Source organism: Ambystoma mexicanum, chromosome 6q (genome assembly GCF_040938575.1).
Source record: "Ambystoma mexicanum isolate Mex_15411 chromosome 6q, UKY_AmexF1_1, whole genome shotgun sequence".
In the NCBI taxonomy this organism is placed as follows: domain Eukaryota; kingdom Metazoa; phylum Chordata; class Amphibia; order Caudata; family Ambystomatidae; genus Ambystoma; species Ambystoma mexicanum.
In genome coordinates this window covers 1,364,907,052-1,364,933,108 of record NC_090937.1, presented here as the reverse complement: position 1 = coordinate 1,364,933,108, position 26,057 = coordinate 1,364,907,052, and the positions used below count along the sequence as shown (strand labels likewise).

Here is a 26,057-nt window from a genome sequence, read left to right as displayed (position 1 = left end):
AGCCACCCAACAATCAAAGCCGAGGAATGAAGAGTTCTTAATAGTGAAATAAGTGCGTTTGTGATGTGTATACTAGTTATGTATGTAATAGCTTGCAATAGCTAGGTGAAAGCCCGGGCATAATTGGCTTACCACAGTCTAGTTGTGACATCACTACTCACCTTCTGCAAGACTGTAATCATGTATTGCAGGTAAGTTACGAAGGCAGAGATTAATACTCTATTATCAGGTCATATACCTTATATTTTAGCATCCGTTTTTACCTCCACCTAAGAGGTACACATTTTAAAAACACACCAGAAGTTTTATAACATTTTTTACCTATACTGAATGCAACGAAGAAGTGTTTTATGGGGTAATCAAACAGGATAAGAGTGTCGCCATCTCTAATGTCCGACTTCTCACTGTCTGTGCCTTGTACTTCACTTTTGTGCATTTAAAAACCATGTACACTGCTAATGTATGCAATCTATTGCCACAACTGTTAGCTTTGACAGTGCTTGTTTTTAACGGAACGTCATTGCTAGGAACAGATGTAAACCAAGTGGCGGAAGACACACGTGGTTAAGACATTTTCTTTGCAGCAGTGGTTCATTTACAGCTGCCATTAAGCCATTAACTCTCTTGAGACTACTTGGAAATAACACTGGCAAGCCAAAGTGTGGTGTTATTGTTTTATTGGTAGCTTGAAGGGAACCAGGAGGTTGTGATTTGGGCAGGAAGGCCCAGGGCGGAATCGGTAGAGAGTGTGAATGGCCTTAGAGATTCACATGGCCATGGGCAGTCAGTGGGTGGGTAAATAACCCCAAAATACCCACAAGCTAAGTGCCCCTCCTCACATGTCATCTCTCGCCTAACTGTACTTCAATGCAATCATGTTGGCTTTTAGGTGGCGCTTAATCGACAAAACTAAAAATACCCAGTATGTCAAAAAGAAATTCTTTCAAAGTCTCCTTGGCGTTCCGTGGTTCTGGAAAGAAACTCTGCCTCCATTTGGTGGTGGAACACTTCAAGAGGGTAGTTTATCCCACATTTTACAATGTTTAGTAATTGAAGCACGAAATGGCAGCTTCCTCCAAGCATATAAGCATATTTGAAGTAGTAAAGTCAGTTTAAAAGCCCTTTTTTCATGTATATAGTTTAGCCAAGTACTATCAAATTGAATATTTTCCTCGCCATACCACCCTTCCAAAACCAAATCACCTATTTAAATGTCGAAAATATGTGTGCACTTATTTTCCTGGTAATTATTTTTTCTTTATATCTACAAATGGCTGCAATTGGTGTTATCAAAATGCCCCTCAGTCTGCCCTAAAGGATAATTATTATTGCACTGTCTCCCTTTTATTTGGTCCAATGTAAGCATCTAAAAAGCAACCCAAATCGTGCAGCCTATCAGCCCTGAAAGAATATTTGTAAACGTGTCATTCTTCTTCATTACACATATTGATCAATTCCCTGGCCATGACAGGGCTACTTGCAGGCCCGGTATGTGCTACCATACTGATCGAAGGAGCCTGGTCTAACATGCTACCCGGCAGGTCCCATTAGCATCAAGGGGCAACATTGAAACGTGGGATGCCTACCAGTTCACACTTTCCCTAGGCGGCAAGAGGCTGTCGAAGAACTAGTGACTTGATCACATATTGATCAATTTCCTGACCATGACAGGGCTACTTGTAGGCCCGGTATGTGCTACCATACTGATCGAAGGAGCCTGGTCTAACATGCTACCCGGCAGGTCCCATCAGCATCAAGGGGCAACATTGAAAGGTGGGATGCCTACCAGTTCACACTTTCCCTAGGCGGCAAGAGACTGTCGAAGACCAAGTGACTTGATCACATATTGATCAATTCCCTGGCCATGACAGGGCTACTTGCAGGCCCCGGTATGTGCTACCATACTGATCGAAGGAGCCTGGTCTAACATGCTACCCGGCAGGTCCCATCAGCATCAAGGGGCAACATTGAAAGGTGGGATGCCTACCAGTTCACACTTTCCCTAAGCGGCAAGAGGCTGTCGAAGACCTAGTGACTTGATCACATATTGATCAATTCCCTGGCCATGACAGGGCTACTTGCAGGCCCGGTATGTGCTACCATACTGATCGAAGGAGCCTGGTCTAACATGCTACCCGGCAGGTCCCATCAGCATCAAGGGGCAACATTGAAAGGTGGGATGCCTACCAGTTCACACTTTCCCTAGGCGGCAAGAGGCTGTCAAAAACCTAGTGACTTGATCACATATTGATCAATTCCCTGGCCATGACAGGGCTACTTGCAGGCCCGGTATGTGCTACCATACTGATCGAAGGAGCCTGGTCTAACATGCTACCCGGCAGGTCCCATCAGCATCAAGGGGCAACATTGAAAGGTGGGATGCCTACCAGTTCACACTTTCCCTAGGCGGCAAGAGGCTGTCGAAGACCTAGTGACTTGATCACATATTGATCAATTCCCTGGCCATGACAGGGCTACTTGCAGGCCCGGTATGTGCTACCATACTGATCGAAGGAGCCTGGTCTAACATGCTACCCGGCAGGTCCCATCAGCATCAAGGGGCAACATTGAAAGGTGGGATGCCTACCAGTTCACACTTTCCCTAGGCGGCAAGAGGCTGTCGAAGACCTAGTGACTTGATCACATATTGATCAATTTCCTGGCCATGACAGGGCTACTTGTAGGCCCGGTATGTGCTACCATACTGATTGAAGGAGCCTGGTCTAACATGCTTCCCGGCAGGTCCCATCAGCATCAAGGGGCAACATTGAAAGGTGGGATGCCTACCAGTTCACACTTTCCCTAGGCGGCAAGAGACTGTCGAAGACCAAGTGACTTGATCACATATTGATCAATTCCCTGGCCATGACAGGGCTACTTGCAGGCCCCGGTATGTGCTACCATACTGATCGAAGGAGCCTGGTCTAACATGCTACCCGGCAGGTCCCATCAGCATCAAGGGGCAACATTGAAAGGTGGGATACCTACCAGTTCACACTTTCCCTAGGTGGCAAGAGGCTGTCGAAGACCTAGTGACTTGATCACATATTGATCAATTCCCTGGCCATGACAGGGCTACTTGCAGGCCCGGTATGTGCTACCATACTGATCGAAGGAGCCTGGTCTAACATGCTACCCGGCAGGTCCCATCAGCATCAAGGGGCAACATTGAAAGGTGGGATGCCTACCAGTTCACACTTTCCCTAGGCGGCAAGAGGCTTTCGAAGACCTAGTGACTTGATCACATATTGATCAATTCCCTGGCCATGACAGGGCTACTTGCAGGCCCGGTATGTGCTACCATACTGATCGAAGGAGCCTGGTCTAACATGCTACCCGGCAGGTCCCATCAGCATCAAGGGGCAACATTGAAAGGTGGGATGCCTACCAGTTCACACTTTCCCTAGGCGGCAAGAGGCTGTCGAAGACCTAGTGACTTGATCACATATTGATCAATTCCCTGGCCATGACAGGGCTACTTGCAGGCCCGGTATGTGCTACCATACTGATCGAAGGAGCCTGGTCTAACATGCTACCCGGCAGGTCCCATCAGCATCAAGGGGCAACATTGAAAGGTGGGATGCCTACCAGTTCACACTTTCCCTAGGCGGCAAGAGGCTGTCGAAGACCTAGTGACTTGATCACATATTGATCAATTTCCTGGCCATGACAGGGCTACTTGTAGGCCCGGTATGTGCTACCATACTGATCGAAGGAGCCTGGTCTAACATGCTACCCGGCAGGTCCCATCAGCATCAAGGGGCAACATTGAAAGGTGGGATGCCTACCAGTTCACACTTTCCCTAGGCGGCAAGAGACTGTCGAAGACCAAGTGACTTGATCACATATTGATCAATTCCCTGGCCATGACAGGGCTACTTGCAGGCCCCGGTATGTGCTACCATACTGATCGAAGGAGCCTGGTCTAACATGCTACCCGGCAGGTCCCATCAGCATCAAGGGGCAACATTGAAAGGTGGGATGCCTACCAGTTCACACTTTCCCTAGGCGGCAAGAGGCTGTCGAAGACCTAGTGACTTGATCACATATTGATCAATTCCCTGGCCATGACAGGGCTACTTGCAGGCCTGGTATGTGCTACCATACTGATCGAAGGAGCCTGGTCTAACATGCTACCCGGCAGGTTCCATCAGCATCAAGGGGCAACATTGAAAGGTGGGATGCCTACCAGTTCACACTTTCCCTAGGCGGCAAGAGGCTGTCGAAGACCTAGTGACTTGATCACATATTGATCAATTCCCTGGCCATGACAGGGCTACTTGCAGGCCCGGTATGTGCTACCATACTGATCGAAGGAGCCTGGTCTAACATGCTACCCGGCAGGTCCCATCAGCATCAAGGGGCAACATTGAAAGGTGGGATGCCTACCAGTTCACACTTTCCCTAGGCGGCAAGAGGCTGTCGAAGACCTAGTGACTTGATCACATATTGATCAATTCCCTGGCCATGACAGGGCTACTTGCAGGCCCGGTATGTGCTACCATACTGATCGAAGGAGCCTGGTCTAACATGCTACCCGGCAGGTCCCATCAGCATCAAGGGGCAACATTGAAAGGTGGGATGCCTACCAGTTCACACTTTCCCTAGGCGGCAAGAGGCTGTCGAAGACCTAGTGACTTGATCACATATTGATCAATTCCCTGGCCATGACAGGGCTACTTGCAGGCCCGGTATGTGCTACCATACTGATCGAAGGAGCGTGGTCTAACATGCTACCCGGCAGGTCCCATCAGCATCAAGGGGCAACATTGAAAGGTGGGATGCCTACCAGTTCACACTTTCCCTAGGCGGCAAGAGGCTGTCGAAGACCTAGTGACTTCATCAGCTACAAAAGGAGCTCTAGAAATGTTTGCCCTCTTCGTAGAACTGACCCCGATAACTTGGCCAGAGTGGAAAACTTGCTTTAAGGAAAATGATGAGGAGCGCAAAGTTCTCTTAGGACCTCAGTTCTTCTTTTATATCGCTTGCACAGCTGTATTTGAAAGGTCACTTCCTGTCTGCATAAAGTCGACAGCCAAGCATTCGTCACGCAAGGAGACTACGCCTGGGAGCTTTGATTTAGAAGGAGGAGCACACCAGGATTGGGTGCCTTTGCGGGAATTGTGGTGACTTCATCGTTTAGAGTCTCTATGGACATAGAGCAGTGATAATAATTCTGGGTAGCCACATGACCATTGGAAAAGAATGCCCCGATGGATGCCCCACAGAGTTTCTCTCCTCCAGGAAACGGGCATTATGTGAGAAGGGTGCTCCGGGAGGGCTGTACTGCTGTAGTGGGGACTGGCCATGGCCAAGCTTGCAAAGATGACCCAACCTTTAACAGCGATCACAGGAAACTATTGCAGTCAGAATTAAGTCTAAACAACCCTGATGCTAGGAAGTAGTACCAAGTTGCTATGGAGTGTTGCTAACGGTCTAAATGTGCACTGAAGAATCCATGGCATTTTTTATTTGATTTAATGTGAGACATTTATATCACGCACCGGGCAGAATCGATTGCATTTGACCACAGATTTTCAAATAAAAGGAGCACATGTGTCCCACTTACAGATACTAGAATAGAAAAAGGAGCAGTAATTATAGAGGCCTCACCTTAAAGGGTAGGTTTTTAGGATTTTCTTGAATGACAAAAAGGAAGTCATACTTCGTTGAGCTAAGGGTAGTGTATTCCATATCTGTGGTCCATAGATAGAGAAACTATGGACTCAACGGGAAGGCGGTATCAGCAATAGGCACTCATCTGCCGATCGAAGAGGACGTGCCGGATAGTTATAGGAAATCCTACCAGTCATACAGGCAGATGCGAGACCATTAATGCACTTAAATGCAAGGCAGAGGACTTCAAGATCAATCCGCTACCTAACGGGCCGCCGGTGAAGAGATGTTCGTAGAGCGGAAATTGAGGATGCCTTGTGTAAATTATATATAAGTCTGACCACTGCATTTTGAGCACATGGGAGTTGGTGAAGCTGTCTCAGAGGGGTGCCAGCTAAAATACTATTGGTGTAGTCCCGCTTGAAATTAGCGAAGGCACCTACTACCACTGCATGATCAGTTGGAGCGATGTCATAGCAACCCTAAAATAAGAGAGATGGATTGTACCATAGAGCGCACATTCGATTGCCAGTAGCAGCCTACATTCTTAACCTTATTGGAAAAGGGCATGACTCACTAGACGGTTTCTCCAGAAAGCTGAATCCGTGCTTCACTCCTTCTCTTTAAAAGCAGCGTGGGTCTGGACGCAATGCTGAGCCTGGTTGCTCAATGAAAAGTGCCCATGCTGTAGTTCCTGAACGGGTGGACCTGCACAGAATACAGGTGCATCTAAGGCAGGGTGTCCGCAACAAAAGAAGTTATATTTATTTTATATTGGCCTTTTCTTTAACATACTCATATGGGGCAGGCCGATCTTTGCACTATGAGAGGGTAGTGTATAATTGTTACTAAATAGCTAAAAGGCACACACCAACTAATTGGCTCAACTAGGAAAGGGGGTGAGGGATGCGTGTAGAATTCTCTTTCAGATATTTAGGCCTCAATAATGTAAGCTCTGTCTTGGTTGGATTCAGCTGAAGCTTATTCATCGTCATCCACTGACATACCTCAGCAGTGGACTGGGCTATGCTAGGAATTTAGTCTATGGATTAATTCACTGTCATGTATATCTGTGTATCGTCCACATATGAGCAACAGAAAAGGTTCCATTTAGTAAACATGGACCAAAGTGGTCGAATGTAAATATAAAACAACAGAGCAGACCGGAGAACTAGAAGTAGAGGTTGTGTGACTAGAAACATGGTACAGGCAAGTGAAAGTAAAGGAAGTCAGCGTCTAGGTCCAAGAAATGAATTGGGCTGTGGAGATGGGGGATACCCTATATTAATATCCGGCGAGGGACAATCAGATTGTAACAATCCATCTGATCAGCACTCGCCGGGTCATTACCAGGCCCACAAAGACTCACCTGTCACCGTTCGCCGCTCCGGTTTTCCTTTTCTTTCTTCGTCAGGGCGCCATGGAAAAGGAGAAGGGACTACATGTAGGCCTGTCTCCCCGTTCCATGGAGGCCATTTTTTTTAATTTACCCCCCCCTATCTTTTTAATGGCCGCCATGGAAGGAGAGAAGGGACTACATGCAGTCCCTTCATCCCGATTCCTGACATACATATGTTTTGCCTTTTTTTCTGGAGTTGGGAAATGGTTGCAGCGACGTGTCTCAACTTGCGAAAAATTGCTATAAAACCATCAGGGGTAGGGGGGTATTACCGGTCAGGTAATGGCACCCCTCCTCAAGGTCTATTGTTTACATCAGCTCACTACACGCATCAAGATCAGTCGTTGATGGATGTTTAATTTGAGCAAATAGGTAAATAAATGATGCAGATGTATGTGTATAGGGGGCTCAGCCTGGTGTATCCAAGCAGCATTGAAATGCAGGTATGTCTTTTATGCTAAAACCCTATATCGGAGCACAGCAGACCAGACTCCAAGAATTGAGTTCTGTGATGATGAAGTAGTTCAACAAGTTTAACTGCTGCATAATACATTTTTGCGAGTGCATTGGACCTTCAAAGGTGCGGCTCTGCATGTACAACTGCCCGCTTGGATTGGTGTGAAGTCTGAATAGGATGTATTGTATGTCCCAACCCTTGGATGCAGGAGTTCAGGGGGGCATTCAGTGTGTAGGGGGACCTGCATTACACCTGGACCTATCAGAGGTGGGCTGTGGTAGCTAACCAGAGGCCCATGGATGGAGGAGGCCTCTCTAGAGAGAACACATGCTTCCCACAGCACACTGCAGCCAGGGAAAGGTTACCTGCTGGTGGTAAAAAAGACACACATTCATATGGGTAGTCATAAGATTCCAGTGGGCACTTTTGCAAAGTGTAATGGGTAATTTTGCTGCTTGTTAGATCCCACTGGTGGCAAATGCATCCGTCAGGGGTTTATATGGTGGCAGTGCAAATGGGTAACTCGGTTACAAGGAGGGACCCCCTGCACACTGCAGCCAGGGAAAGGTTACCTGCTGGTGGTAAAAAAGACACACATTCATATGGGTAGTCATAAGATTCCAGTGGGCACTTTTGCAAAGTGTAATGGGTAATTTTGCTGCTTGTTAGATCCCACTGGCGGCAAATGCATCCGTCAGGGGTTTATATGGTGGCAGTGCAAATGGGTAACTCGGTTACAAGGAGGGACCCCCTGCAAAAAAAAGCACCCAAAAGCGTGCATGCCAGCAGCAGCATTCATTTCCGGTGGCATTAAAATGCGGCATAAAGACCTTTTCAGAACAGGTGATCGATGCATCGAAGCAGCGATAGATTCACACAGATGTCCAGTGAATGGGTTCATTCCTCTGCAGCAGGACCTCATTGGCTCGAGAGACTGTAAGCAAGCACATATCTGAACAATAATTAGCAATTGTGCCTCTGCACAGGAATCTGATTGGTCTGGACTAGATGGCTAATGTCACACAGATGGACTGAGCCTCTATTTCTGTTGTTTTATCTTCTCTGCATTGAAATTGCTCCAAGAAAAAAAGACATCAAGAGCTGTGATATGTTTTGAGATTTAAAATCAATAAATAGTTGCTATAAGGTGTGATTCAAAAGTCCATGAATATGTTGAGTAAACACGCCCGCGCCTACTTACCCGCAGCTCAACTTCCACAAGAGGGAGGCACAGATCGAGCATTTCTCATATGCATCAGCCTCCTCTGTTTATAAAACATATACAGTGGTGATGAAGTCAGCCTGGATGACCCACCTGTGGGAGCACGGGGGACTGTGGGGGTCTGTGGGGCCACAAGCTATGTGATGGGCTACCGTTAGGTAGTATACCTGGTGAGTCCCCTCCCAGAGACCCTCCTCATGCCTCGAGCATCCTATGTCACAAGGTCCCATACAGTTGTTATACAGTTACACTTCACAATTAAGAGCACTGGTGTTGGAAAGTCACACTGTCAGGTTTCTCACACCGGGGTTGGGAACGTCAGGCCAGATTATCAAGGTAAAGGTTTGATTTTATTAGAATTTCTGTTCAGCGTGGGCCCTACCCAGAGGGTCTCGGAACGCCTTCCAACCGTTACCCCAGCAGCGCCGTTGCGCGCCCTAGGCCTAGCTCTTGCGTTATGGAAAGCATCAGAGCAACCATCCTTCTGCTCGATCAGGGATACGCCACTTCATTGCTATGCAGACCTTCTGTCACGTGGGATGGAGCGTGGCAGGGGGACGTGTACAGGAAGAAGAAAGCTGGAACTGAATTCACGTAGAGTTCCGTCTCACATGCAGCCCGCTCTGATATCCAGTAGGGCTCCCCCAGGCAGTAAAACAGCTCTCAATATGTATTAAGCCACCAGCCACTGCCAGAAACGAAAGGTACACACCTAATCACTGACTGGTGGAAGATGAAGACTCAAACATGAGGACCTACTAAGGGGAAAGGAGACCCCTGAATTAAACAAAAGTAAAATGGAGCTGGGCCGATCCCTATGCAATCGCAGAGCCCGGCCATAGAGTGGCCATTTGTGGTATAATCACCAATCAGTATAGTCGGAGTCCTTCTCAGGAGGAGTCAGGCACTTTTTTCACAGCTAGTAAGGCATTCATGAAGAGAGAAGGTGCAAGCCAGGAGTCAGAGAGAGTGAGAGCCAACAGGCTGCTGTGGCTCTATTCTAGCCATTGGCAGCGACCAGAAACATGTGAGTACACATTGCTGCAAGGCAGCGGAGGGTGGCATCTCAGATACCGTCTTAGACCAGAAGCAAAGGGGAGAAACCTGCTACAAGCTTTCTGAGGGTTAGATCACAAAGCTTGGCAGGAGTCGGGGACCAAACAGAAGAAGAGCCTGTTAAGACTAGAAGCTGTGGCCTGCTAGGCTACCCCGGCAAGTGGCTGAAAGCAACCGCGCCTGACAACGATCCTGGCAAAGAGGAATATATACTTGATGCTACGTTAGTAATACCATGGTAGGGCATACTTCCTGCTAAGGGCACACCCAAAGGTGATCAAGAAGTGTGCTAGGCTCTATATCACTAGGACTGCGAGCTAAAGAAATGAACTGGGCACTTTAACCAGAAACTGAGTTATGTGCCAAGAAGCCAGTATGGCATTATATCCCTTAGACTACGGTTACATTTGGGACAACCTAACATGGACAGAAGGTCCTTCAGATGGTACAATGTTCATCCATGCCCGTTTTTTTTCGTGGCACTTTTTGGCAAAAACTTTTCGCCGAGCAAATAATTATCAAGAAATATGGAGGGCGGTGAGGAATATAAGGGGTAGGGTGGGGTGGGGTATAGGGAATAAATAATAGGGGAGGGGAGTTTGTGGGGAGACCCCCCAAAAAAAATAAATACAAAAATTGACGCACTTGTTAGGCAAAAAATTGTTTGACAGAAAAAACAGTAAACAGTAATCTAGGATGAATGAACATAGAACCCTTCAGATAGGCTCTTAAACCTGTTTATTATGCATCCCGGGACTTAAAGAACAGCTATCCCTTTGATTTAAAGTTTGGATCTTTGGACCCTTTAGGCAATCTACTCTTCCATAGGGGAGTAGAGGCAAAGGATACACCAGAAACCCTAACCAGTGGCCAGACACACCCATGAACCTCTGGAAAATTAAGGGAACCTGCATTTTATTATTTATATTTTACTCCTGTCCCACATATTGTTTGGCCCTTTTAAGCCTGGAGAGGCTGTCTTCTTTGGTCATGTAGAGTTCCCTTCCCTTATATGCATTCCACCAACTCAGCCTGTTGCGTCTACCTAATAAAGGTGTTGAGCCTTAGCATTTTCTTCTGCGCTGTTGGTTCTACTTCGTTTCCTAGAGACAGGTTCCATTGAAAACACATCTCAATATGTGGTTGAGTATTTGCTCCCAACAGAAGTGCAGATTTAATGGCAGTCGGAAGCCAGGAGCCTGGTGCAGGCGGAATCGGCTCTCATACGCCAATTACCAACTCTCCAAGTCCTCAGCTGGCAACTTTGGAGCAGGGCAAGGCCGGGGAGGAAGAAAGGAAGGAGGCAAGGAAGGAGGTTGTCAGCGCCGCTGAGGAACCAGAAACCTCAGCATCTTTGGAAGAAGGGCGCATTGGCAGGGCTCCTTGTTCTGATCTTGATGGTCGTGCAGATTATTGTACCTCCGTCCCCAAGTACCGCACAGACAGAAATGATACACTGCTTGTGCAATCTTTGAGGCCACAGGTGTGTAGAGCCGTCAATCAGGTAGCAGGAACGCCGGAAGGACCCCCTGACCACTGTAAGGCAATGGGTGATGGTTAAACAGGAGTAGTAACAAGGCTTACCCAAGAGTGCTGTAGGTGGGGTCCTAAGCGTGGCAAGAGCCACAGACTGCTGATGGTGGTGAAAGAGGCGTTCTACACCGCTCGTGGGTGAATCACACCTGGGTCTGATGTGGATGGACCATTAAGGCAGGAAAGGTCAAAACCAAGTTCCAAGATTCAAGGTTCAGAGGGGATAATCCAAAGGCAGTCCAAGAGAGAGTTCCAAGGTCGAGGAGCCGGGGAAACAAGGCGGGATCCAAGAGGCAGAAATCAGAGGAGCAGGCAAGACAAGTCCGTAGAACAGTCCGAGGTCGCAAAATCCGTGATCAAAAGCAGGTAAACCAGAGCGCTAAACAATCCTCAAGAGATCAGCTGTGAAGCGCTGTACCCGCGTTGTCAAGATGCTTGTCCCGTGATGTTGTCCCATGGACGTGCGAGACGTGACTTGATCACGTGGTCACGAGACGCCGGATGTTCGGGGCTACCGCCAAACCTGTAATGAGGCCCACAGTGTTTCTGCCGCATGGGCAAAGAAGAGGATATGATGCATTGTTTATTATTTTGTACGTGTTTTTATAGATTTTTGAAAGAGATGGTGTGGGCCTCATTTTGTCAAAAATAATATTAGGACACATGGGGAGTCAATGTTACTATTTATGAATCATAGTGAAAAATATTTCATGCACGATGTTTTAAAATATGTAAAATCAGCATTTAGAAAAATAGCCAGAGCGTTCTTTTCATATGGATTGTGTATGTTTTTAATGTTTTAGATAATTAATGTTGTATATGTTTTATGTTAATGGATATCTTTCCAAATAAAAATTGCTAACCCAACTTTAAGCTGCATTAGGGACACAGAGGCTCCACATTGGACCTTGATCCATTTCCAGGAGTGTGGGATGCCATACTCAATGGCCAAGGGTCAATTTCCAGTTCCCATCGGCCCCCTCTCTATGCACAGTGTCCATTTCCTAGAGATGTATAGAGCCTAATGTACAGAAGTTTCAATTGTCTGTTGTACAACACATTATTCTGCAGTTGAGCCATAAGAGCAGAAAAGTACACAACAGATGACCAGGTTGATACATATGCCAAACACGCATGAATAATGAAAGTGTTGAAACTGGTCTTGCCAGAAGAATTGATAAGAACGTGTTACAAACACATAATAAGATCATATGTCCTACAATCATCAGATCTACTGCAAGGCATCATTAAAATGGTATCAAATATTAAATAGACAGTGAACTCCATAAGACCATCCAGTAAATCAAGTTACAGGCCACTTAGATCTTCTCAGTCATTCCCGAAACAGACATTTAGAGACAACAAAGACTGCATTCAAGTCATCAGTATTTTTGCAGAAATCCAGTGAGCATAACCCAGAGTTATTTTGCCAAGATATTGTTCAAAGCTCGGCACATGTTTAGTTTCAAGATACAGCTACCCAGTGCTCAGGCTGCTTCATACAGAGGGTAATAGTGACAGTACAGGACCTTTTAACCACCATTTTAGGCTGGGATCATTCCTTCAGGATGGGCCCAAAAAACTGTCGGATACAGCCTCATGAGCTCCAAACGGACAAACCTGAACCAGGGTAATTATAATTATAATTGGTTATTTATAACCCACTTAATACCCAGAGCTGTGATAGTGCTGAGGATCGAACCTGTGTTGCTCCGCGTCATCTTGTTTCCAAGACGAGTGCATTACCCCCGAGCTATCCTTCCAGCCAGATCCAGTCATGCTTAGTAGGCTTTCAAGGCCAGCTGTATATTTCCCAGTTCCGGACTAGTCCAAATCCATACCCAGTATAGAACTGGTTTGTTGAAAATAACATCAGAAATTGGGTGAAGATTACATTCCCAGTAAAGGCTAGACAAGGGTGCAACGGGGTTGCATTAATAAAACTCTCAAGAAGTTGTTCTCCTATACACAGATAGACAGAGCTTTGCAATGACCCCACAACTCCGCAAAACATAGGGCTGCTGACAGCGCCTGGATCCTATACAGGTGAAAAGCTGGGGTAACAGCTCCCCCTACCATGGCTGTAGAAGATGCATCGAATTCCTGAGCTATACTTATCTAGGGTCACTGAGGCTTAGAGTTGCTGGTGGGAACAGAGGAGGTAGTCAGTTAGTCTAATGCCCAGGTAATCCTATGTGCGCATCTACTCCAGTGCATTGCCATCAATTGAGATATTAAGTTTATATTTTTTTGCTGACCTGCACCCAAAAACCTTTGATTTAGTTTTGTCAGTGTTGAGCACAGTTCTTATTCCTTGCACTTCTTAATAAAAACAGCCAGACTGTGTTTTAGACCCATCAGGGTGGTAGACCGGATTACTGTCTTATCCGCAAAGAACAATGCAGTAAAACTGTCTCAACCGAATTTGGGTGGGTCAAGACAGTGCTCTAGGAGTTCCTCAATCATCTCATTGATGTAAAGGCAAAACAATAGGGGGGCCAACACACATCCCTGTCGTATCCCCGCCCACCCTCAGCTTTTTTGATTGTTTCCTCACCCCGGCTCCACCTCATTCATGCCCTGTTTTCAGTGTATAGGGATTGGATGTTAGCTAATAGGTACCCCGGAATACTTCTGCTTTGCAAGATCTCCCATAACAGGTTCCGAGGGACACAAACAAACGCTATACTCTGGTCGACAAAAATGGCGTAAACGTTAACATGTCTGAGGGGAAACATACTTAGCCAGGGTTAAGGCCAACCTGAAACTCTGGTCCACCGTACTTATCCCACGTTGGAAACCTGCCTGTAAATGGTTGATTTTATCACCCTCTAATGCCAAAGAATGGAGGCGACCAAGTAGGACTTTGGCAAACACTTTGCCAGCGGCGTCCAGCAAGAAAATGGGTCTGTAGTTCCCTGGTAGTGTCTCATCACCCTTTTTCTCACCATGATTGTGGGGCTCTGCCAGTGGTGGCAACAGAGTTGATTACACGAGACAGCAAAGGTGCCCATATGGATTTCTCATCCTTGAAGAAGTCAATAGAGATTTTATCCAGGCCGGAACCTTCTCCCCCCCCCCCCCCCTCCAAGCCCGTCAATTGCCTCTTCCTCTTCCTTGACCAGAAAGGAGAAAATCATCCTGGGAAGGCTCTGAGGGCCCAGTTGCTGAGTCTTGTACAGATTGCTGAAATGGGGGTGTCAGATGTCTGGTGGGAACAGGCATTTCACAGGTTCTGGAGTGTTCAGGTCTTTCCTCACTCTAGGTTTCCAGAAACTAATGTGATCATCCGCTGCACAGACAGTTAACAGTTCATCCATTTGCTCTTAGCAGACGACTCTGTCTTCACTCGAATAGCAGCTTCATACTCAGCCCTCAGAGGTCTTAGATGCTGTTTGTCATTTGGGATAGCTCTTTTGAGGTAGGATATCAAATTATCTTCGGCGAGTTTGCAGCCCGCGTCAAACCAACCCTCTTTCCCTAAAACAGCCTCTTTGATCTTTCTCACAGGTTTGGTAAAAGAAACTGCGCCTGTACCAGCTCATTATAACAGTCCACAAAACAGGGAGCAATTGTAAATCCAGCACTCAGTGTGAAGACTCAGCTTCTAGAATCCTTAATACAGTTTATTACAATGACACTTATAACTCTCTTTATTCCTCAGATTCTTGAAACCAAGCTCTTTAGCACTGTCTCTTGCATCTCTGCCTTCTTGGTGGTTTCATCAATGGTGATCATGGCACCTTGTACACACAGTACAATGTATGTGTCTTTATTAGGTGGTGCATATACAGGTTCTGAGGAGCCCAAGCTGATGATCCAGAGAATCAAATATTTTCCATGGCATTCCTTTTCACTCCATATTTATTGGCATAATGGTCTAGATGGAGCGGTTGTAAGTCTCCTTCCCTACCCATCAGATGGGGTTGTGGGTCCTGTCCTCATGTTGCTGGCATAGACGTGGTGAGGTGCAGCCATCCTTCAAGCTGCGGCTCATCTCAGAAGTTGGGTACCTCCCTCCACCAAGTTACTAGTCCTGGCCTGGGAGCAAAAAGGATCTCTATTTTGGGGTTCTGGCAAAACAAGAACAAAACATTACTATGTTGGCCTGAACACCCTCCATGTCTACAATCATGTAATTGCCATGGGCCGAGTAACAGGATAGAGCCCTTGAATGTATAACATCTTTATGTTGAGTGGGTTTGTTCCCTGGCAGCCACCAGAAAAATAAGCCCCAGAGATGTCATTGGCTCGGCCAATGGTGTTGTTAAGCCTTTCCATCCAGCAAGCGTTCTCTCTTCGGAAATACATATAGACTATCAGTTATGGGAAATATTCCACTTGGGGGCTCAGAGGGAGAACGAAGCTCGAGTCTTCTATTATGTGGCTCTGAACCCTAAGGTGGAATACTTCGCCTTGGTTGATACTTATGCACATAACATTTTATGCTGTATGTGGGCGTTTTTCAACCCGCTTTGATGCTCTTAGAGGAAAGGTAATGTCGTTGCCTCTAAGAAGGGTGTCAGCTTCTGCTTCGTGGCGCATTGCGGTGCTGAGAAGAGAGCAGAACGAGAAGGGACCAAACCAGCAACAGAGTTAGGTAGGTGATGCGGTGTGTAACGTTCCAGCATTCAACTATGACTTTCATACTTCACTGCGGTGGCGTCAAAGCGAGGAGGAGGTATGGGTTTCTGGTTCTGATGTAATGTATAATGGGCTTCGATGAAGTCCTACACAACAGCAGTTTGGTGCCCTGCACAACACAAACACAAAAAGCACACTAAAACAAAAAGCGGTCAAGGAAAGTGAATTTTTACAATGCAAGGTGCGGCAAAAGGGGTAGATTAATGCCTTGTTTAAGGCTGCGCAGGGCGTGCTTTATATCCTATATAAATTATAGGTCAGTATCAGAGCCACGAGTTTGAGTGCGTTGCTCTCCATGGTGCTGAACTTTCACAGAAAAACTTCGGTATTAATGCACAGACTGTAATAAACCCACCGCGGCTATTCCAACAGTTGTTTTTTCAGCATAGTTATTCCGTGCATGTCTGCAAGCAACCACCTGTGTGGTGCGGTACTCCGTCTAATCTCTCAGGCTGCCAGATCTGCACTCTCCTGTGTGGCCCATCAGATCCTGTTGCACTGCCAGCCCTGTCAAACTGAAAGGCGTTTATCTGTGAGATCCTACACTTACCAGACCTTTGGGTATAAGCATCAAGACCCTCAAAAGCATATGCCTTTTCAGGGTCTCAATCGATAACCTTTTTTAATCTTCCACTTATTGAATGGGGCTACCCTGATCACCCATATTCTCCACTGTCATTCCTCTGACAATGAAGAGCACAGAGATGCCTCCTCAATCTCCTCGGGCCAAAGCGACAACATGAACTTAGAAGGAGGAGGAAATCTTGGTGGTGGCCACAGAGAAATATTGCTATGAAGCACAAAGGGTGTAATTGAGTGTAGGTGTTGAACCCTGCTTCATCTGCCCCCTCTTCCTTGGGGACGAGACAGGATTCCTTGATATTGAAATGAAATGTAACCATACCCTTCCCTGCACATTCAACAAGCAAATGATATTAACATTCTCATCAGCTTCACCTGATCACAGTGCAAAGCATGTAAAGGGAGGATGGGGTACAGAATAATGAGTTCATTAGTTCCTGTCAATGATTTACCCAAAGCTTCCTTCCAAACCTTTTCAGAGTCCCTCGACTTTTAATGATAGAGTGGAATTCTATGCTAGTTTAATGCCTAGCAAAGAAATTAGCAAGAGGTGAAGATATGTTTACCAGTGGTTATAAGGAAAACACATGGGGAATTTTTTCGGTTTCTTCTCCGTTACTATATCTGTTAAACAAAGCAAAAAGAAATGCTACCCATTCTCCACTAGTCTGTGAGCATGTATTGCCTATGTTGAAGAAAGTGCCAAAATATTTGCTTTCATGGAGGCTAGTTTCAGATCTGTGACCTCAGTATGTTGTGGGACAGGGCTTTAAGCTTCTTTGCCCATCTTCCCAGTCTATTCTCCTCTCCCTTCCAACCTCTACACAATTCCTCTGGAAGACCAAACAGCTCCTAGGGATGGTGGTAATACAGACAGACAGTCAGTTTCTCCTGAAAGCAGAATCTGTACTTCTCTCCTGCTCTTTAACTGTTGATGAAAGCAATGGGGATCTGTATACAAATGTGTGCAAAGAAAGGTGCTATGGTGTAGCCAGGATTTCCTGGTAGGGTGGACCTGCACAGTATACAGATGAGTCTAAGGCATGGTGTTCACAACTAAAAATATCATTTATTTTCATCGGGGTGTTTTTTTTAACATGCTCATACGGAGCAGGCCAATCTTTGATCTATGATACGGTATTATTGTATACTATGAACTATATAGCTAAAAGGCAACCGCCTGCCCCCTTCCATTGACTCCTTACACAAGGTGACTTGAGCCATCAAGACACACAACAAAAGAAACTGTGTGGCAAGTGTGCCTGCTTGTAGTCATTGTTTGACACGGACATGCCACTTCTTGTTGTTTTTTATGGGACAAAGATTTGAAGTGCTACAAAAAAGCAAACTGTTTTGCATGTATAACAAGCATACATTTTGGAAATAAAGCAAGTAGTTTGAAAATGAAAGGGAGTTGGTTTTGTGATTCAGTTTGTTGTCTTGAAACATCCGATTGATAATAGAAGTGTGGCGGGGGAAGGGCCTTAAGATCCCAATGCATCCATTGCAGTGCGATTCACTAACTAATAAGTAGCCTGTTCTGCGGGAATGGTGCCCACTAAGCAGATCTCTTAACGTGTTTTAGCCCTTTGTGACTTGCCAGAGGAGATGTATCCATTTGCATACAAGTCTGGTTTTACCCACAAGGATGGTCCAGCTACAAAATGCTAGGCAATTCCCCACTAAACAAGAGTACAACAGCAACCACAGACACATGTCTGACTTGTTGGACGTCATCAATGAGTTGAAGCTGTGCCTCTTTAGGCATAGACAGCAAGTGGTCCACGGAAAAAGGGAGAACCTTAGAATTGAATCCTACAAACCTGAACTAGAGAAATACTTAAGAGACACCAGATCCCAAGAAAACCTATTCACATATAAGTGCATTTCCTCGAGCCAGGCCCAGGAGGAAGAATCCCAGTGTATAAAAGCCAGTGATAGGAAGACAGTGGTGTGGGTGTTTGGAGACAGAGTAGGAGAGCATTTGGGATGGGTTTGAGAGTGGATTAAGGAGCACACAGGGCAGGTTGGTGAGAGGAGAGGAAGAGAAAAAGAGGATGTTGGGAAGAGAAGTGCAATGGAAAAGTGGAGTAACATTAAGGAGGCTGAAAAGAGTACAGAGGAGGAGAGGTGAAACTTCATAGTGCGATGGATGAGGTGCAGAAGGTGCAAGTGGAGGAGAGGAAGATAGACATCAAGGAGGAGGTTGGCAATAGTAGAGAAAATAGGTAAATTCACATCTGTAGAAGAAGACTAGGAGAGGAGGTCAGACAATGGGTGAAGCCAGGACTCAGAGAGTGATATGAGATGAACATAGTGACACCGAGGTGTGATTCCCCAGACAAACAACCAGTAGAAGATCTGAGATGGCCCTTTCCTGTTGGAGAATCTGGGCCCTTTCAGCAAAGACTTTCAAAGAGTTGCTGTACAGTTTCCATCGGGAACTACTGGAGAGAGAGGACCGGTTCTCCAGCTTCTCAACTGATGAGAGATGCACCCCAAGATTGCCAGACCCATTTGTTCCAGCTTGGTGGATGCTTCCTTTCAAGAACAAATATTAGTCGCTGCATTTCAAACGATCAAGTGTCTCAGGTTGTGAGTCTTGTTTAACAAATACATCATCTGAAGCTTTTTCTGGTAAATGTTTTATTGTCTGTTTCTTACCTAGTCTAGTTTGGCATGCCGGTGAACACTTATAAAATATGTTAAGCCACCTTAGGTGTTTACATATAAGAATTGTGAGGCATTTCTTTGCAGCGTAATGTTGTTGAGCATCATTTTGAAAACGTTTTGTTTATTGAACTTGTATTAACAGTAGTCAACCGTGAACTCAAACTGATAACATAGAAGACTGCTTATCTGTTTTATGGTACATACAAACATCGGACTAACAAATTGCAGGTTCTTGCCTCCTGTGAGTTTCATAAGGATGAAGGTGTTCTTGGGACCCATCCTTTCTTTTTTCCGAAAGGCTTTGTCAGACTCCCATATCACTCAAGATATACATTTTGCAATACCTCATCAACAACCGCCCATTTGAAGCAGCTAGTCCTTGCAGGATATTTACAGGGCTCCAAAATCTTATATGGACCACATTAAAGACATCCAGCTTCAGACAAAACTTTCTGTGGTCTATGTTGGCCATCCTCCCAACACATTCTTCGAGGCCTCCATTGTTTATTGGAGTTTGCTGAAGTGTCCTATGGGACTCAATGGGAATGGGGGATTTACATTTTTCCGGGGCATGCCTTCCAGGAACACTGCGGTCGTAATCCTCCGGTGTTTCTGTGGAGGCAGGTGTCGGGAAAAATCACAACTCCGGCAGCAGCCTTTCGGTTTTACCGGCACGGCTTTCGCCGGAGTTATGAGGCCCCATGTCTTTTTTCATGTCATCAATAGGACAGATTTCATAAGATAAAACTACTCTATTATTATTATTCTTATTATTATTCTTATTATTATTATTATTATTATTATTATTATTATTATTATTATTATTATTATTGTTTCATTATTGTATAGTGCCACATGTCCATGGCCCTCAGGGCACACAATAAACAGAAGGACATGGACACGACGAAAGCGATAAAGGGTCGGTGCAGGGGTGGAGGTGGGGCGACGGGCAGGTACTCTTCAACCTGGATTAAGATTAAAAAGGTGAGTGTTGACAGATCTTTTACATTCTGTGGTTGAACCTGTGGCTCTTGTTGCCAGGGGGAGACCATTCCAGGCCTTTGGCGTCAAAGCTGGTGCCGCCAAATCTCACCAATTTGAACCTGGGTTGCACCAGTTTGAAACTGTCCATGAATGTTCGCTCCAGATCAGACACTCCTAGAAAATACATTTGATAAAACTGGCGCTTAAAGAGGCTGCATTCCTTCTCAAAAGTTGCTCACATTTAAAAGAAAATGCCCATGAGTCCCGTGAGTGCGTCAGAAGATAGACTGCCCCTATAATTAAGGGCCACCTTACATACCCTAGTGTCTCTGTTAATGGTTGGCATATTCTCCATTCCTACCATAAAACGTACCCACCACCCTGCCCTATGCTGGTTTCTCTGTTCTGTTCCTTTTCTTGATATATGTACCCTTTGGCTCCATTGTGCCCTGTAGTTTGTGGGGTTACAGGTGATGTCAGACTTCATCAACAAAGAAAACACAAACACACAGTGTAATGTATTGCAATCAGTTCATTTATTTAACTACAAGTGTGTTACTTCAGGTTAGCTCATGTTTTACGAAGGCCCTGTTGTAAGGCTTCTCACAAGGCTTGAAACAATGGGCCGGAGCCCCCTGCTGTGAAGAAAAGCTGACGCCTGGGCACAGTTGAAGGGGCGATTGAGAGACACAGAGAGAAGAGGGAGGTAGAGCCCCAGGGGGCAAGACAGTGCAAGGTGAACAGAGGATAGCTCAGGGGCAACGCGCTGGTCTTGGAAGCAAGACCACACAGACAACAGAGGTTTGAATCCCGGATCCGCGCTTAGAAACCGAACTCAGGTATGGTATTAGGCACGCTATAAAACAAATTAAATAAACAAAAGGTTGCCTGGAGTATGCCTGAGCATAGAGGTGCTGCACCAGGGAAGCAGAGAGCACCCCTCGCTGTACTATCCGTGAGGCCTCGCATCGGGGAGAGGGCTGAAGGAGCCCCTGTCTGGCCTTAATCAAGGTGCCGCTGAAGAAAAGATAGGGCCTGTGCCTGATGGTAGGACCGGCCTTAGGCCCTAAAGCGAGTCCCATCACCTGATGTGGGGGTCCAGGCCAGCTAGCCTTGCCAAGGCTGAACCCAGAGAAAAGTCTGGTTACACAGAGCGGAGCTGAAATGAGGGAGAGATGTGTCCCCCCCTTTTGTGGAAGATGAATGACACTGTAGTGCTGTGAATGGAGTGTGGCATTAGGCGGGGCGAGCGGGCCCCACCTGGCACCGCTGCACGAGATCCTGAGCATGATCACGAGTCAGCCTGAAGGTGTTCAAGATGGGTCCCCTGGGTCCTGTGAACACTTGACGTACAGCGGGATACCGCAGGCTTCGAGTCCCATCATGCCCCTTGGTGCTTTGCCTTCGCAGTGTGGGCAATAGAGGCCCAGACAGCAGCCTTCTTGTGTCATGAGAGAAGGAGAGGCCAGGCGGGGGAACCCCCACAATGAGAGCGCACTAGCTGTAAAGAGTTTATGCAAGCAGGTGATTGTATGTTAACTGCAGCCCCTTCCATCAATGATCCTTGCATACGGCCAAGCATTCATGGCAGTCTGCAGCTGCTCTTATGGGGGGAGTATTTAGGAGCTCCTTGTCCACCGGGTCTGAGCCCATGTCTCACCCTGAGCTTCGCTATGATATTTCGATCCTAGAGAGTGAGGCAGTCTGATTGGGCATTACTAGTGGGTATGCCACCTCATCACTACTGGGCATAAGCATTAGGCTATGTGTTCCATTGCTGTGATCATTGGAGTGTCTTTAAAATCCATACTATGATTAAGTAAGTGGTGCACACCATGCAGATATCATGTTCACTTTTTTGCTTTATTCGGGATGACAGTAGAGCTACCGTGGGTTGAATAATGGGGACTCGGGGCAATATCCTACCACTGTTGCCATTCTCTTTAGCAGGTCTCCTCGTGAACCAAGCGCTCCCCCTTCAGGTGGGCTAGGTGCTGCCATGTATTTTCCATTGCAGGTTGCCTACATGTGCCCCTCCTTCAGTTAGTCTGGGGAGAGGATTGGAAAATGAACAGGGGCTACTTATGCAAGAAGGGTCCGACATACTCTCATACAGCCAGGCAATACCCTTGATCTTCTGGTCGGAGAACTACGTATTACCAGAATGAGAGTGAAACATTTGTTTTACATTCAACATTTGAAAGCACAGCAGGTCATAATTTAGCGATAGCTGTGGATCTCAAGCCCTACTTTGATAATGCTGCTTGTAACCCTTATGAACAACTTTGCAACCCCTGGTGTTTAAGCCTCAATGTCTGTGGGGGTTGTGGACGGTGGCGTTGCCAGCCATTTAGTGCCTGGAAAGCCTGACTTAATTGCCCCAGCAAAGAATGGGTTGTTGAGGGCTGTGGTGGCACAGGCAGGGGGCCAGGGTTTGGTGGCCAAAGCAAGAAAAGGACTTGGTTACATTCTCAATATACTGAACACTTTGGCGGATCCAGTGACTTACCATGTTGCTTTGGCAACATTACGTCCGTTGTTTGGAGGAAAGCAGGCAGGCACAAGTTCATCAAGGGGTTTACTGAAAGATACACTCGCTGGAGGAGCGGTTGCTAATGAAGGCCAGCTAGGGAGCAGACAGTTACTTGCGTATGCCCGAGAGGAAGCCCGCAAAGAACCGATGACTGGTGAGGGCGAGATGTTGGGTTGTCGGAAGGCATAGGCAGCGCATGGCATCACTGAGGGTAGGGCCTGGTTCTGCTTCGCTTTGGGAAATGGAGCCAGAGCGGAAAAGACTTCAGTAATGGATGGAGGCTGCTTGCGTGGCACTTAGAATATGCGAGAGAGGACAGGTTAAAGCATGAGGAACTTCATCTTGACCCATCAGTGCTGGAATGGGAAATTCTGACCAAACACTGGTGAGCATTGTCCAGAATTTCTCAGCAATCTTTGGTCACAATTGGATGTGCCAATCAGAATGTTCTGAAAATGTGTTTTATTTAACTATTTATGGCCACTGATCTTTTAAAAGTGAGCATACCTTAACCGTCTTTTAATAGCAATAGCTGGGTATTTAGGCATTTAATACTGTTTATTAACATGCTTCTGTTCTCAATTTTTTGGATTGTCTTATATTTTCTGCCATGCAATTTATCTCAGAAGTCCATCAACCAACTGTAAGAGATGGTCTGTAATGGGTGCTTTCCTAGAGGTAGAAACCCCTAGTGCCATACCAATGTCCCACTGTTAGCTGACAGGTTGAACAGGCAATAATCCTGTCCAGTGGAGAGGCCAGGAACCCGAAAAGAAGACTTAAGGCTGGTCAACACATTCACTGAAATGGGAAATGCAAAACGACTGGCCAGACCTTTGTAGCAATGCTTTACAGTCTCGTGAAAAGTGTCAATTAGAGGGAATGCTGGGAAAGAAAGATGGGCTAAAGGCTCAAAGGCCAATCTGTAGCAGGTGTAATGGAGGGAATCAATCAGCCACTAAGAGCAAAGGTATACAAAGAACAACAAACTGTTGGCAAGAGTGGAGCTAACATCTGAACTTGAAAGAGGAAAGATCATGACGTCGCTGAAGCAGCAGCCGCTGGCAAAACAGAAGGTAGGACCTTGTCTCCATTGTATACTAGATGCAAGACTGAATTTGTCCATAATCTCCATTTTACCATGAACCCAGTAAGCGACATGAATCCCAAAAGCACAGTGGGCCCTAAAACATTGGGGTTCACACCAGCGATATGGACTCTGAATACGCAATGGACCTCCAAAAGAGCAGGGAGCACCAAAAGCACTGTGAATCTGAAAGACTAGGAATCTTACCAAAGGAATAAAGTTGAAAGTGCCGCCTTTGGAATGACTCAGAAAGCCAAGAGTCTGAAAGACTGGGAATCGTGTCAGGAATACAAAGGCTGAAAGCCAAGCCTCTGATGGACTGAGAATTCAGGCTAGAATACAGGGGCTAAAAGCCAAGTATCTGAAAGATTGTGAATCCTGACAGAGAATATAGTGGCTGAAATCCAAGCCTCTGATGGACTGAGAATTCAGGTTAGAATACAGAGATTGAAAGCCAAGTGTCTGAAAGACTGGGAATCCTGACACGGAATAAAGAGGCTGCAAACCAAGCCTCTGATGGACTGAGAATTCAGGTTAGAATACAGAGGTTGAAAGTGAAGCCTCTGAAACATTGTAAAGCCTGAGCAGAAATCAAATATAAATTTTGTTAGCAATAAACAAAATAACATTTATTTCCCTGGCATGCGTATAGATTGCTTCAAAACATGACCTCAAACGTCCTCTCAGTGAGTCTGACTCAGAGATGTCCTCTGCAACACTAAATTCAGGCTGACTTCGGCAAGATGTTTTGGAGCTGCCCTGTAATAATGGATACTCCTGTTACGGGACAAGAGTAGCATTGTGCTCTCTTCACTGAGCAAGGGTTAAGCCAATCCACGAAAGCTGATAGGGAAGAACAGAAGAAACACTGACCAACTGACCACATTTTACAATACACTGAGTCCACAGCCCCCTCAGAGGTACATAAGCCACCCCCTCCCCCAGTCTCACTTGCCTGCTCCCCTCTAGGTCCATCGGCCCCTTGTCTTGGCCACATGCATCAAAAGGATAGAAATATTTAGGGGGCGGCAAACAGTAGTGGCCTGATATGTTTACAGTTGTTTTTAAGAAAAATAGGCATGCACGCAGTATGCAGAAACTCACGTCCCTCAAAAAATAAACTTTTTTCAAAAAACGAAAACATAAGGGGGTGATTATACACACTGTTGATTACCAATATAATCTACTGTAAAAAACGATTACAGCAGGTCCAGGGACATTTTAGAACTAGATTAGCCAAATTATAGATCACTGGCTATCATTTCAGTCCCACTCTCTTTGCAGTCTTATTTAAGGGGTTGCCTGTTTTATTCCTATCGCGCCCTCATCGGGAGACTACGGTATAATTCCCTATATCTCAATGATGAGACTCACGCTTGGCCCGTAAGGAAGACTGAGGGTCATTTTTGTGTATTCGATTCTTTAACTTAGAGACTCCAATGCATTTTTTTTTCTGTGCATATGAGAATAAGACGTTGGACGATCTTCCCTGTGTCTCCGAAATTCTAGTGTATGCACTAGAATACCTGTCCTATTGTTCCTGAAAACATGTAAAACCACAGCTGGAACATGAGCTTTTAGCAGAATTTACATTCTTTAAGGAAAGTCTTTTTTTCTAAATAGTAAAGGAACATTGTGCATTTATACGTATTTTACATTATAATAATTATGTTCAATTATGTTATCTAAAACATTATTATTATACGTTTGAGCTATAATGTCATTCTTGGTACATTACATTTGTTTTCAGGTCAATTGATAGTATTATCACTTTAGTGAAGCTCAGTTTTTCGATGTTATTGATATTTTCTTTTTTCATGTTACCACCCTGCAGTTTAAGAATGTTACATGTTACTGCCCAACAACCCAGAATAAAAAAACATAAATGAAATGATATTGTTTGTATTCGATAGAAAGCAATCACGATGACTGCCAGGATACCCCCTTTCTCAACACCTTTGTGTAATTATTGGTAATTTAAGGGATTATCCAACACAACTGTTTAGAGAAATTGTATAACCCATAAAAAGGCAGACCTTGGACTGTTTTAGTAGCTATTGTAGACATGTTGCTGCAGAATGTGTTATGCTGGTTGTTTTATTGCTAGTGCTTTAAGCATTTTTTCGTTTGTTTTTGTTTTTTGCGTGTGTGCTGCTAGGTTGCCTTGAGATCATTACTACAAGCAATGGTAGGTAGTCCTCTATTTTCTGCTGCTTTGGAAGCATTTGATTGTTATTTTGATGAAACTGTGTAATGATGGGAAGCCCCATT

At 45.7% G+C, this 26,057-nt stretch overlaps 1 protein-coding gene across 4 annotated transcripts in view; it reads left to right on the top strand.

Annotated features, from left to right (window-relative positions):
- The window catches only part of PPP2R2C (protein phosphatase 2 regulatory subunit Bgamma), a 1,229,805-nt gene that overhangs the window by 757,889 nt on the left and 445,859 nt on the right, over window positions 1-26,057 (top strand). The window contains exon 2 of one of the 4 annotated variants that reach the window (XM_069631986.1): window positions 25,945-25,974. The exons of the other annotated variants lie outside the window; for them this stretch is intronic. Within the exon in view, the coding sequence (XP_069488087.1) occupies window positions 25,945-25,974 (30 nt within the window). The remainder of the gene's footprint in view (window positions 1-25,944; window positions 25,975-26,057) is intronic. 4 annotated transcript variants of the gene reach the window in all.